The 15,357-nt window shown below is 41.8% G+C and overlaps 2 protein-coding genes and 1 pseudogene across 2 annotated transcripts; all 3 read left to right on the forward strand.

The window, feature by feature from the left end:
* The first annotated feature begins 3,239 nt into the window (after positions 1–3,239).
* Positions 3,240–4,750, forward strand: LOC115726863 (UDP-glycosyltransferase 13-like). The gene has a single exon (XM_030656931.2). It carries the CDS (start codon positions 3,352–3,354, stop codon positions 4,738–4,740), a length of 1,389 nt encoding a protein of 462 aa, XP_030512791.1. The 5' UTR covers positions 3,240–3,351; the 3' UTR covers positions 4,741–4,750.
* A 2,972-nt stretch (positions 4,751–7,722) lies between these two features.
* LOC115726862 lies at positions 7,723–9,140 on the forward strand (annotated as a pseudogene).
* A 3,535-nt stretch (positions 9,141–12,675) lies between these two features.
* Positions 12,676–14,165, forward strand: LOC115726871 (UDP-glycosyltransferase 708G1-like). The gene has a single exon (XM_030656940.2). It carries the CDS (start codon positions 12,691–12,693, stop codon positions 14,083–14,085), a length of 1,395 nt encoding a protein of 464 aa, XP_030512800.1. The 5' UTR covers positions 12,676–12,690; the 3' UTR covers positions 14,086–14,165.
* Positions 14,166–15,357: the final 1,192 nt, after the last annotated feature.

Genomic DNA, 15,357 nt, shown 5'->3' on the forward strand with positions numbered 1-15,357 from the left:
AAGTAGTAGGATATAACTAGAAAAAATGATATACACGGCGTTTGATATCACGAGAAACCCGAAATAAGCAAAAGTCTAATATCACTGGGAAGCTGGAAATAACCGGGGACCGATGATATAAGCAGAGCGACTACACTAACTTTGACGAACAACCTTGTCAAATGCTTAGAGGAAAATATTCCAAGACGAATTATTTCATCTTATTTTTTGACATCTAGTGATATGGTATGAATTTCTGTTTTGCACGTAATTGATTGATTGTAAATCTTAGGAATTATCTATGTGGGAAATATCAATCGCGAATGATATCTTGGTTTAATGGGAATCATCCTGAAGGCGGGTTACTTTTCATAGTTGGAGCTACTTTATTTTTGGAAACAAAAGGTTTGATTGTATGGGCGGCCAAATCTATAGAGACTTAGATTGATTAACTTCAATGGCTAAATTGATCTCTACCCAATAATCGTCCAACGAATAACTCGGAGATTGATCCTTGTGAAGATTGTTCAACAAGGTCGTTGGATGTTGAGGAGTATAAAATGAGATCAACAAGACGACGAAGATAGAGATTGATTAAGAGTGACAACCAATCCTATTATAGAGACAACTTTGCATTCTCATACTATCTTCTATGTACTGAAATGTAATCTCTTGAGAAGTGTGTCGGTGGTATAGTTGTGTTTATGTGTGAGATAATGAGATCTATCGGCTTCGGTAAAAGCAGCACCAACTTCAAGAAAAAGTGTTTGGGGATAAGCGGCACATACTATTGTGATTCCTCAAAGATTGCTAGGTACAAGCAACATCGGCTTTTTTTTTGGACAAAAAAATATATATTGTTAGCGAAATCCAGCCAATAGGCTGTTCGTCTAGAAGAGTAGACGTAGGTTGACTACAAGTCTTATGAAGTTCTAAATGCATCATTCTTAAATCTCTCTACTTATGTTCCTTGTTGCCTGGTAGAAGTGCACTACACTAACTGGTATAACTTGCTCCTGTTTATAACATCTCATTGCTTTTACGCTTATGTCAAACTTAACGCTTTTAACTCCATCATATTTTGTCAAGTTTCTTGAAATCACCTATTCACTTCCTCTAGATGATACTGTTAGCCAACTTCAAGTATTAGGTTTCGAAATGTGAAATGAGTATTTGATATAGAAAGTAAAGTTGATGATGTTTCCCTTCTTATAAACCAACTTTATATATTGTAAAACTGCTAAAAAAATTTTTTTTTTTGGTCGGGTGCTTAAAATTGTATAAACGCTAAATTTCCGAGACGTTTAATAGAACAGACACATACTTTTTTGAATAGATTTTAAGAGGAACTTTTAGATTAAAGGAAGAACTTGGATAAGTACGGTAATGTCAAATTTTAGGGGAGTAATAAACCTTTTTAGCTAATATAGAGTGCCTATGGAACTTTTGTGGTTTTGAGGTGATGAGGCTTAACCTAAACAATTCGTGTTCCTATTTGCAAATATGATAGATGTTAGATATTTGATCCCTCTTAATAAGCAAGCCAAAAATGATTATAACGTCAAATTGTCATTAAATTCCATGAAAATAAGTACATTAAAGGAAGGATACCATCTCGATAGTAGATTCAAATTTACATCTTTCTTACCTCTTTTGGTTTTGACCTTCTTCTTCCACGGAAAACAAAATCAAGAAAAAATTTAAGATTATGTTTCATCAAAGAGACGAAAATTAGGATTGGGATAGAATAGGATAAAAAACGTGGGGAGATTTGTTATATCCTATGCTTGTTTGGCGGTGACTAGGGTAGCAGAAATTTAAAAAATTCTTCGAAAGGGTAAAAAGAAAACCAAAGGCAGTGTGTATTTTTTGTTCTTTTGGGTCAAACTAAGCTAGTTGGGGTGGTTGCCATTTCTGCCGGTGACCTCCACGGCGGTTTCAATTGACCATGGCGGCCACCACGATGGTGTTCCCCTCGTGAGCGATGACAACATGTGGTGGTCGCGGAGGCCCTTGGATGTAGCCACAATTCAATAGTTATAGAAACAAGGCAACAGCAATAGAGACGTACGATTGCAATGTCTACATATCCTGAGAGTTTTGACCACCTGACGACAGTTGCCTGAGGTGGGCAACCGCCGAGCAGTGGTCGATAACACCGCCATGGTGGTGCCACTGGTTAGGCAAATGTGAACAACAAGCCATATATCCTATCCAGCCAACCTAAGGGCCACTAAATGAACCATAATTTCAAACATTTATACTAAATTTTTTCCTACCTTTTTTTCATATCGGCGAAAAGTTTCCTAAATGGCGTAAAGTCAACTTCTCTCCACGTCAAAGAGCCTATTTAATTGGATAAATACATGATGTTGCTGACATGGCTATGAAGACAAAAGGGCACTTTTTACGTCAGCCAATCTATCATTCATTTGTTTTTAACTTCTCTTTTCAGGTTTATATCACACGCCAATACAATGTGATACAAGACACAACACGTCCATATATAAATTATCAAAAAAATAAAAAATTCGATATGTTGAGACACGTTATATATTATAAAAATATTTATATATATAGATGATAAGTTATCTGTTTCATGATAATAATAATATCATTAAAAAGAACGGAAATGACAATTCCGACCTCTGTCCCTGCTCTTAACTTTTTGTCGTCCACTCAAAGCTCTTTCTTTTTAACTCTTCTAATTTTGACTCAGTCAACTCTTTACCCCCACCAAAATCTGCTCTCTTGTGCGGAGTGGATGTGTGGGCAGGTGAGTGATAGGTGGGCGGCGAGTGGACGTTTGAGAAAGAGTGGATGTGTGTAGGTGTAGGTGAATGAGTACACCCCTCTAACTTTTTCTTTTCTTTTCCCCCATTCTCTCTCCTCTTTTCTCCATTCCCCAAAACCTTCTCTCTCTCTCTCTCTCATGGAAGTCTCCGAGGTTAAAAAAAAAATTCCATTTGGAACGATAAGGTAGAGAATTTGTTGGCGAAAACAAAGAACCATGGAAAGCATCTAAGTTTCTCAGTTGCTAGCCTGATAGTCAAATAAAGCCTGATAGTCAAATAATACCATCGGTTATTTATGATCACACGATCTCTCAATCAATTAATACTTTATACAAAATATGCTGCGATGATATATGAATCTACAGTTGAAATTATATCGTCCATCAACTGTACTATCCTTAATAGTACTGTCAAAAAAGTATTTTCCTTGCTCATTTGATTCCCTCCACCTAACCACCTCCCATTCAATCCGCCAACCCCACTGGACTCATCCTTCAGTCTTCTTCACAATTGCTTATATAAAAGACACATCTTACACTCTCTTCTCAGTCCAAGTAGAAAGTAGACCAATTCAGCAATGGCCACGACACAAGCTCCTCATATAGCTCTTTTCCCGAGCGCCGGAATGGGCCACTTGATGCCGTACCTCCGGCTTGCTGCGATGCTGGCCAGGAGAAACTGCATCGTCACGCTCATCACCGCTCACCCCACCGTGTCGGCTGCTGAATCGGAGCACATATCCTTGTTCCTTCGCCACAATCCTGAAATTAAGCGCCTCGAACTCGAGCTCACTCCGAGCTCCCGGCAAGCCGATGCCACCCCTATCGAACCTTTCTTTCTTCAATTCCATCTCATCAATCAGTCGATCCATCTCCTCGGCCCTCTGTTATCTTCGTCGTCCCCTCCTTTATCGGCTATGTTTGTGGACTTCGCTCTACTTGCCGAGACTGCTCCAATTGCCGAGGACCTCCAGCTCCCTATATACGTTGTTTCCACCACCTCGGTCGAGTTCCTCTCTCTCGTGGCGTACTTTTCGGTTGTCGCATCGAACCCAACCGAGTTCAACGAAGCTTCCACCGAACTCAAGATTCCGGGATTGCCGCCGATGGCCATGTCGAGCCTCCCGCCAGCACTCCTAGATCACAGCCATCTTTTTACATCGACCATTGTTACGAACTCTCAAGCTCTACCCGGGGCAGAGGGAATATTGATGAACACCTTCGACTGGTTCCAAGCATCAATACTCAATGCTCTCAACAAAGACAGGGTAATGGCGAGCTTACCGCCAATTCTCCCCATAGGGCCACTAGAATCGTATCACATTCCACAAGACGGAGATCACTGCTACCGGTCATGGCTAGAGAACCAACCATCTGAATCCGTAGTATACATAAGCTTTGGAAACAGAACGGCAATGTCCCGGGATCAGGTGCGAGAGCTGGAAAAGGGGTTGGAGAAGGCCGGGTGGAGATTCTGCTGGAACCTGAAAACCACCAAAGTAGACAAGGACGACCGCGAGGACGTGAAAGACATCCTTAGCGATTTCTTCTTAAAAAGAACCAAGAACAAGGGGGTGATCATAAGAGGGTGGGCGGACCAGGAGGAGATCTTGGCCCATCCCGCCATCGGAGGGTTCGTGAGCCACTGTGGGTGGAACTCGGTGATGGAAGCAGCCTGGCAGGGCGTGCCGATGCTCGCGTGGCCGCAACACGGCGACCAGAAGATGAACGCGAAGGTCATGGAGACGGCGGGATTGGGGCTGTGGGAGAGCGGTTGGGATTGGGGTCCCAATGGGATTGTGAAAGGGGAAGAGATTGAGAGGAAGATTGTGGAGTTGATGACGGATGAGACGGTGAGGGAGAGAGCCAAGAAGGTGAGAGAAGAGGCCAGGAAGGCTGTTGAGAGTGGTGGGAGCTCTGATAGGGTGATTAGAAATGTAATTAACTCCGTAACTCTTCCATCTTAACAAAAATTATCTCCTGTAATCCTGAGAAACTAATTGCACCAGTGGTTGGCTCACAATCTGCAACATGGAAAAGATTGCCAAGCAATTGAAGATAAATTTGTGCATTTTGTTGTTGCTTTTTATGCCGTCGAATGTCAACGACGATCACTAACTTTAGTAGCTTATTTTCGTTTTCCCCTCAATAGATCTTTGAATTTCCGGTATCGTGTCATTGTCGGCTATTCGATTTGCCCTTTTGGCTAACTTGGCTATTTGGAAAAAATAATATTTGAAATGGAAAAGAAATGAAATCAGAATAATTTGAAACATGATAACACTCTCTTTAAGGAATTATTTGCCCTCATAATGTTGTTAATAGTTACCGGCAAAATCCTAATGGATGCAATAAAGTCTCGAAACAAGAATATTAGATAATAATTCTAATATCTTTCTAAGAATCCTAAAAGAAAACGATTGGAAAGAAGGCTATATCTCTTCGAAAAGAAACAAAAAAAAAAAAATGAAATTTGTAGTAAGTGACTATTGAATAGACTCGGTGGATAACAGCGAAAAGAACACAAGTTTTCATGTTGTCCGAAAAGTACGCACATTTTCATGTACGAAAGAACACCATGTTTCATGCTTGAAAAGTTGTAAATTTGGACACAAATCTTCCTGTCCAAACACCGGTAAATTTGTACAAGCCTCTTCAGATATTATAAGAGCCCCTAATAACCATTAGGCAGAAATGAAAATTTAATCGTAACTCCTTCGTGAAGATTACCGCATGCTAGGTGCCCCTAATCCAGATGCTTGCTAGGTGTGCATAACATTACCACAGCCCGCAAGCAGATATTATAGAGTCCAACCCATTTAGCCCATTGTCTTCATTTATAAGATTAGAAGGCTTTCGCACTTATAAATTGACCCATACACTCGCATCTTTCCTGTGTGGAGGCAAGGAAAGAAACCACTTTGTTTGTTTACCATCATTGGCTTGGGATAACTCTTTGGTGAAGGAAAGACTATTGCTAAATGTGCTAGATAGGCTTGTGAAAGGGAGAGCAAATGGTAGGCATAAGCACTAGGTAATTTCACTATTTTGAAGAAATACGATAAATCACATTACATGGTCAAACTTTTGATCTTTGGGTATTGTTAAGATGCACGTGTGAGTGAGTTGTGTTAAAGAAATCTAATATCGTAGAATTAAAATGGTATAGAGCAGTTAGTATATTCTAGTTGAGCCATAACTCATTAGCTTAAACTTTTGAGCTAAGGTAGGTTTGACTGTATATATTGATGGGTTCGGAGTTGAGCTTCCTCTTAGCGATCTCCTCATGTAAACATACTCGACTTACGCTCACGCTCTCATCAAATGTTCAAAGTCGATTGTTGGTGAGCTTGTGGCGGTTTCTGGGCGGTAAGCGTTGTGGTATAGCAACAAGGGCCCAATAGCGGACTTCATAATTATGAAGTTGGGCTTTGATGGAGATTCAACTTGAGATAAATTAATACTGAAGAATACTTAAATTAAGAAGGAGCGGACCTAATACCGAGCTCACATGTGAGGGGGAGATTCTTAAAATGTACGTTTGAGTGAGTGATTCTTAAGATGTACGTTTGAGTAAGTGGGTTGTGTTAAGAGATCCAATATCGGAGAATCGAAGTGGTGTAGAGCAGTTAGTATATTCAAGTTGGTCCATATAACTTATTAACTTAAACTTTTGAGTTAAGGTGAGTTTGATTGGATATGTCGACGAGTTCGGAGTTGAGTTCTCTCTTAGCGATCTCCCCAAGTAAAGGTATCAGATTTCTGCTGTGCGCTCCCATCGGGTGTTGTAGTCTCTCGACCCAACTACATCAAATAATTATGAAATCACACGAGTTCGCAATACTATGTGGTCGCCCCCAAGAAATTGGCAATGACACAGGTTGTACTTGAGATCTCTTGTTATGTAAGGCAACAAGCCAACACACTAGGAGTTCCCAGGAATTCTATCGATTGCGCTTTCTTGAGCTACATCATCTACAAAGTCTCTTGACTAATCTCTATCGGGTGTTTGTTTGTAAAACAAACAAAATGATGACTTTTTTCTTATAAGTGAAAAGTCATTCTAGCCTTTCAAATGAAGACAATGAGCTAAGCATGTTGGCCCTACTATATTTGCATGCGGGTGCGCGAATAATTGCACGATTATTAGGTGCACTTAGCACTTTGCTCGCTTGCTCGGTCGTGAATTGGAATTGACACTAATCAAAGATTATTTTTATTTATTAAAGTATCTAATCTTAATAATTATAAAAACTATTGTCTCCTAGCGAACAATGCAACTGTTCATAAAGTAGTTAAAGTTGCAAATTTTCAGACATGGCAGCTTTTGCACATGAAGAGTTGTGTCTAAATAAACTTTTCTTTTTTTTTAACATTAAGAATTGTATCCAAATTTACAGATTTCAAACACGAAGAGTTGTATTCTTTTCAAACATGAAAAGTTGTGTTCTTTTCGCAATTACATATTAAATGATTCTATTCAATATTCGCTCACTTCAACTTCCATTTTTCGTTTTATTTAAAAAGTAATACAGCCATCTTTTTCATTATTTTCCTTTGAGGATTTTTTGAGAAACATCAGAATTACTATTTTATATTCTTATTTCGAGATTTTGTTGTGTGTCGGAGGATTTTTGTCAGTAATCGTTAGCAATATTGTGAGATAAATAATTCTTAAAATCGATATTTTTGCGAGTACCATGTAAAAGGAGGAAAAAAAAAATCCCTTTTGATTGATAGAGGCAGGGGAGAATAGGTCGGCTAAAACAAAGCTACGATGAGGCCACTCAATCCAACAGCCCACCTGCCCTCATCCTTTGTGTTCTTGACAATCGCTTTCATAAGGGGCACAAACAAAGGGAAGAGAAGTGCAGTCTCCACTGTCCGTAACACAGCGACCTCTACATTAACCAGTTTTCAGCAACTACTTGCGATCATCTACACTCTTGATCATCCGAGAAAGCCAATTCAGCAATGAGCACGACGCAAACTCCTCATATAGCTCTTTTCCCCGGTGCCGGAATGGGCCACTTGATGCCGCTCCTCCGGCTTGCCGCGATGCTGGCCAAGCGAAACTGCACCGTCACGGTCATCACCGCTCACCCCACCGTGTCCGCCGCCGAATCGGACCACATATCCTTGTTCCTTCACCACAATCCTGATATTAACCATCTCAAACTCCGGCTCAATCGTGGCTCCCGGATTGCCGATTCTGCCGCCACCGACCCTTTCATTCTCCAATTCCATCTCATCAATCAGTCAGCCCTTCTCCTCCATCCTCTGTTATCTTCGTCATCTCCGCCTTTTACCGCTATGTTTGTGGACTTATTTCTAGTTGCCAAGACTGCTCCGATTGCGAAGGACCTCCACCTCCCTATGTATGTTGTTTCCACCACCTCGGTCGAGTTCATCTCTCTCATGGCATACTTTCCGGTTTTCCAATTGAAACTGGCCGAGTTCAGCAATGCTTTCGCCGAAATCAAGATTCCCGGATTGCCACCGATGGCCATGTCAAGTCTCCCACCAGCACTCCTCGATCCCAGCCATCTTTTTACTTCGATCATCGATCACTATGAAATCTCAAGCTCTATCTGAGGCCAAAGGAATCTTGATGAACACCTTCGAGTGGTTCCAAGCATCAATACTCGGTGCTTTCAATAAAGACAGGGTGATCGCAAGCTTACCGCCAATTCTTCCCATAGGGCCACTAGAATTGTATCACATTCCGCAAGGCGAGGACCACTTCTACCGGTCATGGCTAGAGGACCAACCATCTGAATCCGTGGTGTACATAAGCTTCGGAAACAGAACGGCAATGTCCCGGGATCAGGTGCGAGAGCTGGAAAAGGGGAAGGAGAAGGCTGGGTAGAGATTCTGCTGGAACCTGAAAACCACCAAAGTAGACAAGGATGACCGCGAGGACGTGAAAGACATCCTTAGCGATTTCTTCTTAAAGAGAACCAAGAAAAAGGGGATGGTCATAAGAGGGTGGGCAGAGCAGCAGGAGATCTTGGCGCATCCAGCAGTCGGAAGGTTCGTGAGCCACTGCAGGTGGAACTCGGTGATGGAAGCAGCCTGGCAGGGCGTGCCAATGCTTGTGTGGCCGCAACACGGCGACCAGAAGCTGAATGCGGAGGCCGTCGAGGAGGCGGGATTGGGGCTGTGGGAGAGGGGATGGGATTGGGGTGTCGATAGGATTGTGGAAGGGGAAGAGATTGAGAGGAAGATTGTGGAGTTGATGACAGATGAGGAGCTGAGAGAGAGAGCCAAGAAGGTGAGAGAAGAGGCCAGGAAGGCTGTTGATAGTGGCGGGAGCTCTGATAGGGTGATTAGAGATGTAATTAACTCTGTAACTCTTCCATCTTAATAAAATTACCCCCTGTAATCCTAAAAAAATAATGGCACCAATGGTAAAAAGGTGTTGGTGAATTAAAACTGATTTTGGCAAGATTCAAGAAATCAAATATCAATCAGCACAAATTTCAGCAAATCAAACACCGGTAGTGTCCTAATCCTATATAAGAAAGAAGTAATGGCCAATCAAGCATGATCTAATCGCCTTTTCCTAGAATCGAGAGTTGAGACGAGAGAGACCGAGACGAGACGTGACAACTAACGAGCGAGTTCAAGCATTTGGGGTTTCAATTTTTCTTAAATATGAAAATACATAAGTATATATTACCGGTCCGGTCGGGTGGGCGGTTCCACACCTGGAATCGAGAACCAAACCGGTATCCTCCGGTTCTAGTTTACTAGAATCGGGAACCGGACCGATTCCTTTGGGACACATTGGTTCGGGGCCGCTCCGGTCCAGGCAGTTCCGAATTCCTTTGCACATTCAAAGGCAACGCTTTTTATGCCCACGTTGCTCGGGTCAATAACAACTTGGATACTCAGTATAAAATTTTCGGTGAAAAGGAGCTTAAGAGGTCACTCTCAAGGAAAGCCGTGTCCCTAAGTTTAAAAAAATCCTGTAGGAATATGTTTAGGTCAAGAGATTTATAGTTATTAGATACTTCCTACTTTGAAGTTTCGATGGCGCGCTTATGATAAATGAATATAATTGTGTGCTATTTCTCATGAATTTCTAATTTTGGGCTCCGTATATTTCGCACAAAATGTGAGGTTTTCCAAAAATATTTTCAGGAAAGTTAATTCCAGGAAAATGAAAAAAAAATTCCGATGTTTAGCTAAATTGTGAAAAATAGTTGGAAAATATTTTCCGTCATTTGGTGTGACAAATCGGATTTGACCTTCTTCCATGGACTCCTTTTAATAGTTTTTCTTCTTTTATTTTTTCTTCTCATTTTTTTTAAAGAAAATTAAAATTTTTAATTATTTATCTTTCTCTATTTTATATTATCTTTTTTCTCTCTATTTTTTTTTTTTTATGTTTTATAGTTTTTCCTTCTAGTTTCGATTGGTCGCCCACCACGGCGGCGGATGGCAACCGGCCACGGGCAAGCTTGAGGTTCTGCCGGTCCCAACGATCTCGGGGTCCCCCGAGGCCGGCAAGCCCGAGTCTTACCAAAACCGTTATCGACTACATTGGCGATCCGTGCAACATGAAGAACGTGCTCACCATTGCTTAATCGATTCACCGATTCTTCCTCCTCCTCGTCCTCCTCCTTCTTTCTAGAATGAGAGGCAAGCTGAAACCACCACGTCCTTTCATTTTATATGAAAAGAAAACCACCCAACGAACGAAATGTGATGCGATGTAAAATTAAAAGTGTTGACACTTAAAATAATCCAAGAAAAACTCGTGATGAGCACGTGAGGAAGCGATAATCAGCTACGGGAAGGAACACCGAAGCAAGGTACGTGCCAATCAGAAAGGTGCCACGTGTCGGGGTAAATTCTGGCGCCACTTCCTTCTAGAACAAGAAAAGCGCGTGGAGGGAGGCCACGATCGAAGCGGTTAGCGGTAATCCCCACGAGGTAAAAAGAAAAGGCGCGAAGAACGGGAAACCGTCATCCACGTGGCTTATGGAAAAGAGCAAAGCGTGGGGCCAAAGGAAGAAACCGCTCGCCAGTTACCAAAGAGCTCGCCTATAAATACCTCGCAGTAGCAAGATACACACACAACAAACCCAAAACACTTGCATTTTCAACTAAGCTCTTAGCCTTTAGCCTAGCCTAGCTATAGTTTTTAGATCCCCGTCGTCGATTCAATTCTGGCGAGTATCATATCCAGAGTTAGGTGTCGTCGATTAGATTCGGGCGTCTACTCATTAGGTTCAGCACCGTTGATTAAATTCCGGTGTTGCACCCTTCACCCATCTTGTCCAATCTTGTCGATTCAATTCCGGTATTGTGTCTTACAACCCCCAGTCAAGTCTTGTTGATTAAATTCCAACATCGTGTCCTATATCATCTCCCGATCCTGTCGATTTAATTCCAGGATTGTGTCGAGACTTGTTACATACCGCCACTATTACACATATTGGGCCGTCGAAGTTGTTTTGTAACACGCATTTTGTGTCAATCTACTGCATTTGACATTCTCTATCCAAAACTAACCCAGAACTCCTTTTCGGAAAACGAACGGATTAAGTTCGATAAAAGATTCTCGCGTTAGTAACCATTTTTGGGCCATAGTCGTTTTGAGCCTAGAACCCATAACCAAAAAAGCCTTGTCGAAGGATTTCGACGCGCAACAAAATGGAACTACCTATTTTGTTGCGAGGCCGGAGCTCACCGGCCTCAACCGAGCTCGAAGCTCACTTGGATTTGGCGAGCTCGTGGTTCGTCGGCCTCGGGAGAGCCTAAGATCTCCGGGACCAGCCAAGTCTTGAGCTCATCGGCCTTCGTCATGGCCGATCACCCGGCGACCGACCATTGTCGAGGTCCGTGATCGGCAAAGGAAGGAGGAAGGAGTGGTGAGCGGAGGAAGAAGGAATAAGGGGAAAAGAAAAATATATATTTAAAAAAAGAAAATGAAAAAATTTAATAATTTTTTTTTTTGAAATTTTACTAAAATTAAATTAAAATTGAAAAGGAAAAGGATCAACTCCTTGATATACAATATTCCAGTGAATCAATTATATACAATATCAATTGGTGTGAAGGTATCTTCATCTTATCAATCAGAGGTAACCATATCTCCAACAATAAGTTCATATATTTTAAACATTTATATGGAAAATATTCCTTTCTTTTTTCACATTTGCAAAAACTTTACTAGATAGGCCAAATTTAACTTCTTTCCAAATGCAAAGCGCCAGTACTTTTTCCTAGTACTGTGGAAAAATTTCCCTTCTGAATGACACGGTAAGAGAATCAGTTGGCAGAAAGCAAAGTACGATGAATTGATCCTTTGGCAAGCTTATAGATGGCCAAGGGAGCAAAAATAAATTGAAATATGCACAAAATAAGGGGAGAGCGATTCCGAGATATATATGTGAAAAATGAAATTAATTCACAGAGACGCCTTTTGAAGTAACGGCAACTCTTAAAACTCCCAAGTCAAGAGTGCTCAAGTTAAAGCACTACCAGGGTAGGGATCTCCTGAGAAAGTGGCTGCCTACAGTGCTCGAGACATATTTAAGGACTCGTTCTATCCATGCTTGCCCGCCTCAAAGATTAATGCTCCGGCGGCGACTGTTGGAAATATCAATTCACAATCACATTTCCCACTCCACATGGCAAGTTAGATTGTTAAAGAAAGGTTGCGCCAACACTTTTCCCCTCGATCGACATTAATTTAAATTGTTCACAAATAACTTGGAGCTGACCGCGGTAAGTCTATTCCACCCAACCTTTAGGGGTAGATGCCATCTGAGTTTCTCACCTAATCCCGCACGTGCCACACGAACCCTACCCTACATTCATTCATTGTTTCTATAAAACCTCGTTTCAGCTTCTATTTGGCAATCATCTACAGTCTCTTCATCATCCAAGAACGCCCTCTAGCAATGACTACACCTAAACTTCCTCACATTGCTCTGATCCCTAGTGCTGGAATGGGCCATTTGATGCCATTCCTACGGCTCGCGGCGATGCTGGCGAAGCAAAACGCCATCGTCACGGTCATTACAGCTCAACCGACGGTCTCCATTGCCGAGTCGGACCACATATCCTCGTTCCTCCGCCACAATCCCAAGATCAATCATCTTGAGCTCCAGCTGACTCCTAGCTTTGGGCAAGCCAATGGCGCTCCTGTCGACCCTTTCTTTCTCCAGATGCATCTCATCAATCAGTCGATCCATCTTCTCCCTCCGCTGTTATCTTCCTCATCTCCACCTATTTCCGCTATTTTTTTGGACTTCCTTCTCGCTGCTAAGGTTGCTCCCATTGCTAAAACCCTTCACCTTCCTGTCTATATTGTTTGCACCTCCTCGGTCGCTTTCCTCTCGCTCATGGCATACCTTCCGATGCTGGTATCGAACCCAGTTGAGTTCAACAAAACCAAAGCCGAAATAAATATACCGGGATTGCCACCCATGGCAATGTCGACCATTCCGCCAGTATTCCATGATTCCGGTCATCTTCTTACGTCGATTATTATTACAAACTCTCCAGCTCTATCAGAGGCCAAAGGGATCTTCATGAACAATTTCGAGTGGTTTGAAGCGTCTGCACTCGCCGCTCTCAACAAAGATAGGGTGATTGAAAGCTTGCCGCCCGTTCTGCCCATAGGGCCATTAGAACCATATCATGCTCCACATGACGACGACAAAAGGGATAGATACAGGTCATGGCTGGATAATCAGCCAGCTGAATCTGTGGTGTACATAAGCTTTGGGAGCAGAACGGCGATGTCCAGAGATCAGATACGAGAGTTGGAAAAGGGGCTGGAGAAGACGGGGTGGAGATTCTTCTGGGTACTAAAAACCAGTAAAGTAGATAAGGATGACCAAGAGGATGCGGAACACTTTTTGAATGAATCCTTCTTGGAGAGAACAAAGAACAAGGGGTCGGTGATAAAAGGGTGGGTGGACCAGCAGGAGATTCTGGCGCATCCTGCCGTCGGAGGGTTCGTGAGCCACTGCGGGTGGAACTCGGTGATGGAAGCGGCCCAGCAGGGCATGCCAATGCTTGCATGGCCGCAACATGGGGACCAGAAGATGAACGCGAAGGTCACGGAGGAGGCGGGATTGGGGCTGTGGGAGAGGGGATGGGATTGGGGTCCCAGTGGGATTGTGAAGGGGGAAGAGATTGAGAGGAAGATTGTGGAGTTGATGACGGATGAGAAGCTGAGGGAGAGAGCCAAGAAGGTGGGGGAAGAGGCTAGGAAGGCTGTTGGGAGAGGTGGGAGCTCTGATAAGGTGATTAGAGAAGTTGTCGAATCGTTAATTATTCCTTTTTAACGGAAGGTACGTTTGTTGTCCGGAGAGATTTGTCACATCGAACATGTCTATGAACTAAACTAGAGGAGTGTCGGCTGGCAATCTACGAGAAAATATTGTGTACCCCGTTGTTGAGCTCGAGCAGCCATGGCCGAGGCAGCCTTGCCGGTTCGTGGCCATGGCCGCCAGATGTCGAGCTTGCAGCTGCCTCACTCGAGAAGTTATTGTCGTTCTTAGTTCTATATTGTTAAAATATATCTCGAATTTAAATCTTTGCTGATCGATGCATAAAAACAAAACGGTGGGCACAAATAAATGGACATCTCACTTTGATTGTTTTTACGCTCCTCGTTAAATGGAAGGAGACTTTTGTCTTGTCACATATGGAAGGTCTGACACGTTAGGTCCAACTATGGTAGTAAGGCTTATCCACATATTTGACACAAGATTGATTGAAACTACCAGTGCCTTTGATTTTTGCGTAAATCGTCAAATTGAAAATCCAATCAAAGTCACATATCATTGTCATGACGAGCAGTCCATTTCCTATCATGTGATAAGAGTTATTAGCGCCTTTGAATTCTTTGCTTATATTTGAAAATTGTTTTGAATTATGAAATAGAGTAGTTTATTAATGGCATAAGAAAATGTGGTAATTTTGTTAGATCTTAACAAGTAGTTAAACAAAACGAATAACTAGCATATTAGATATGACAATTATTGCTTAATAAAAATGATTAAATGAACATCTATATTTTGATGAAAACGCAGATTATTCTTTAATTTAGAAACGTTTAAATAAATTAAAAGCAAGCTAAATGGTTTTATTGTTTACAAACCACAGCAAAAACAAAAACAAAAACAAACAAACAAACGCCACCTTAATCTATCCAAAAAGGGGCCAACATTATACTTATAACATATTTTTCAAAAAAGATATGAAAGGGGTATTACATTGTGGAACATCAAATTGCAAGGTCATTTTTTGCGTTAGACAGGTTAACAGGTTATACTACTTAAATGAAGCATCTTGAAATTGAGATACCATATTACCATCAATTGGAATCCAATTACAAGCGTGCCGGTTTGTTTTAATCTGCTAAACAAGGTGTATATTTTCATTATGAGCTGAACTCTAAAGCTCTCTAAAATTTGAGGAAATGAGCTAACATGACCCGTTCAAAAGAGGTAAAGGGAAAAATACTAACGAAAATAAAGTTTAAAAAAAAAAGGGACAATGGGGTTCCTGCATCAAAGATAGAGATTTCATTAAAATAGAGAAACATTGTGATT

This window comes from Rhodamnia argentea, chromosome 3 (assembly GCF_020921035.1).
Source record: "Rhodamnia argentea isolate NSW1041297 chromosome 3, ASM2092103v1, whole genome shotgun sequence".
NCBI classification, from domain to species: Eukaryota; Viridiplantae; Streptophyta; class Magnoliopsida; order Myrtales; family Myrtaceae; genus Rhodamnia; species Rhodamnia argentea.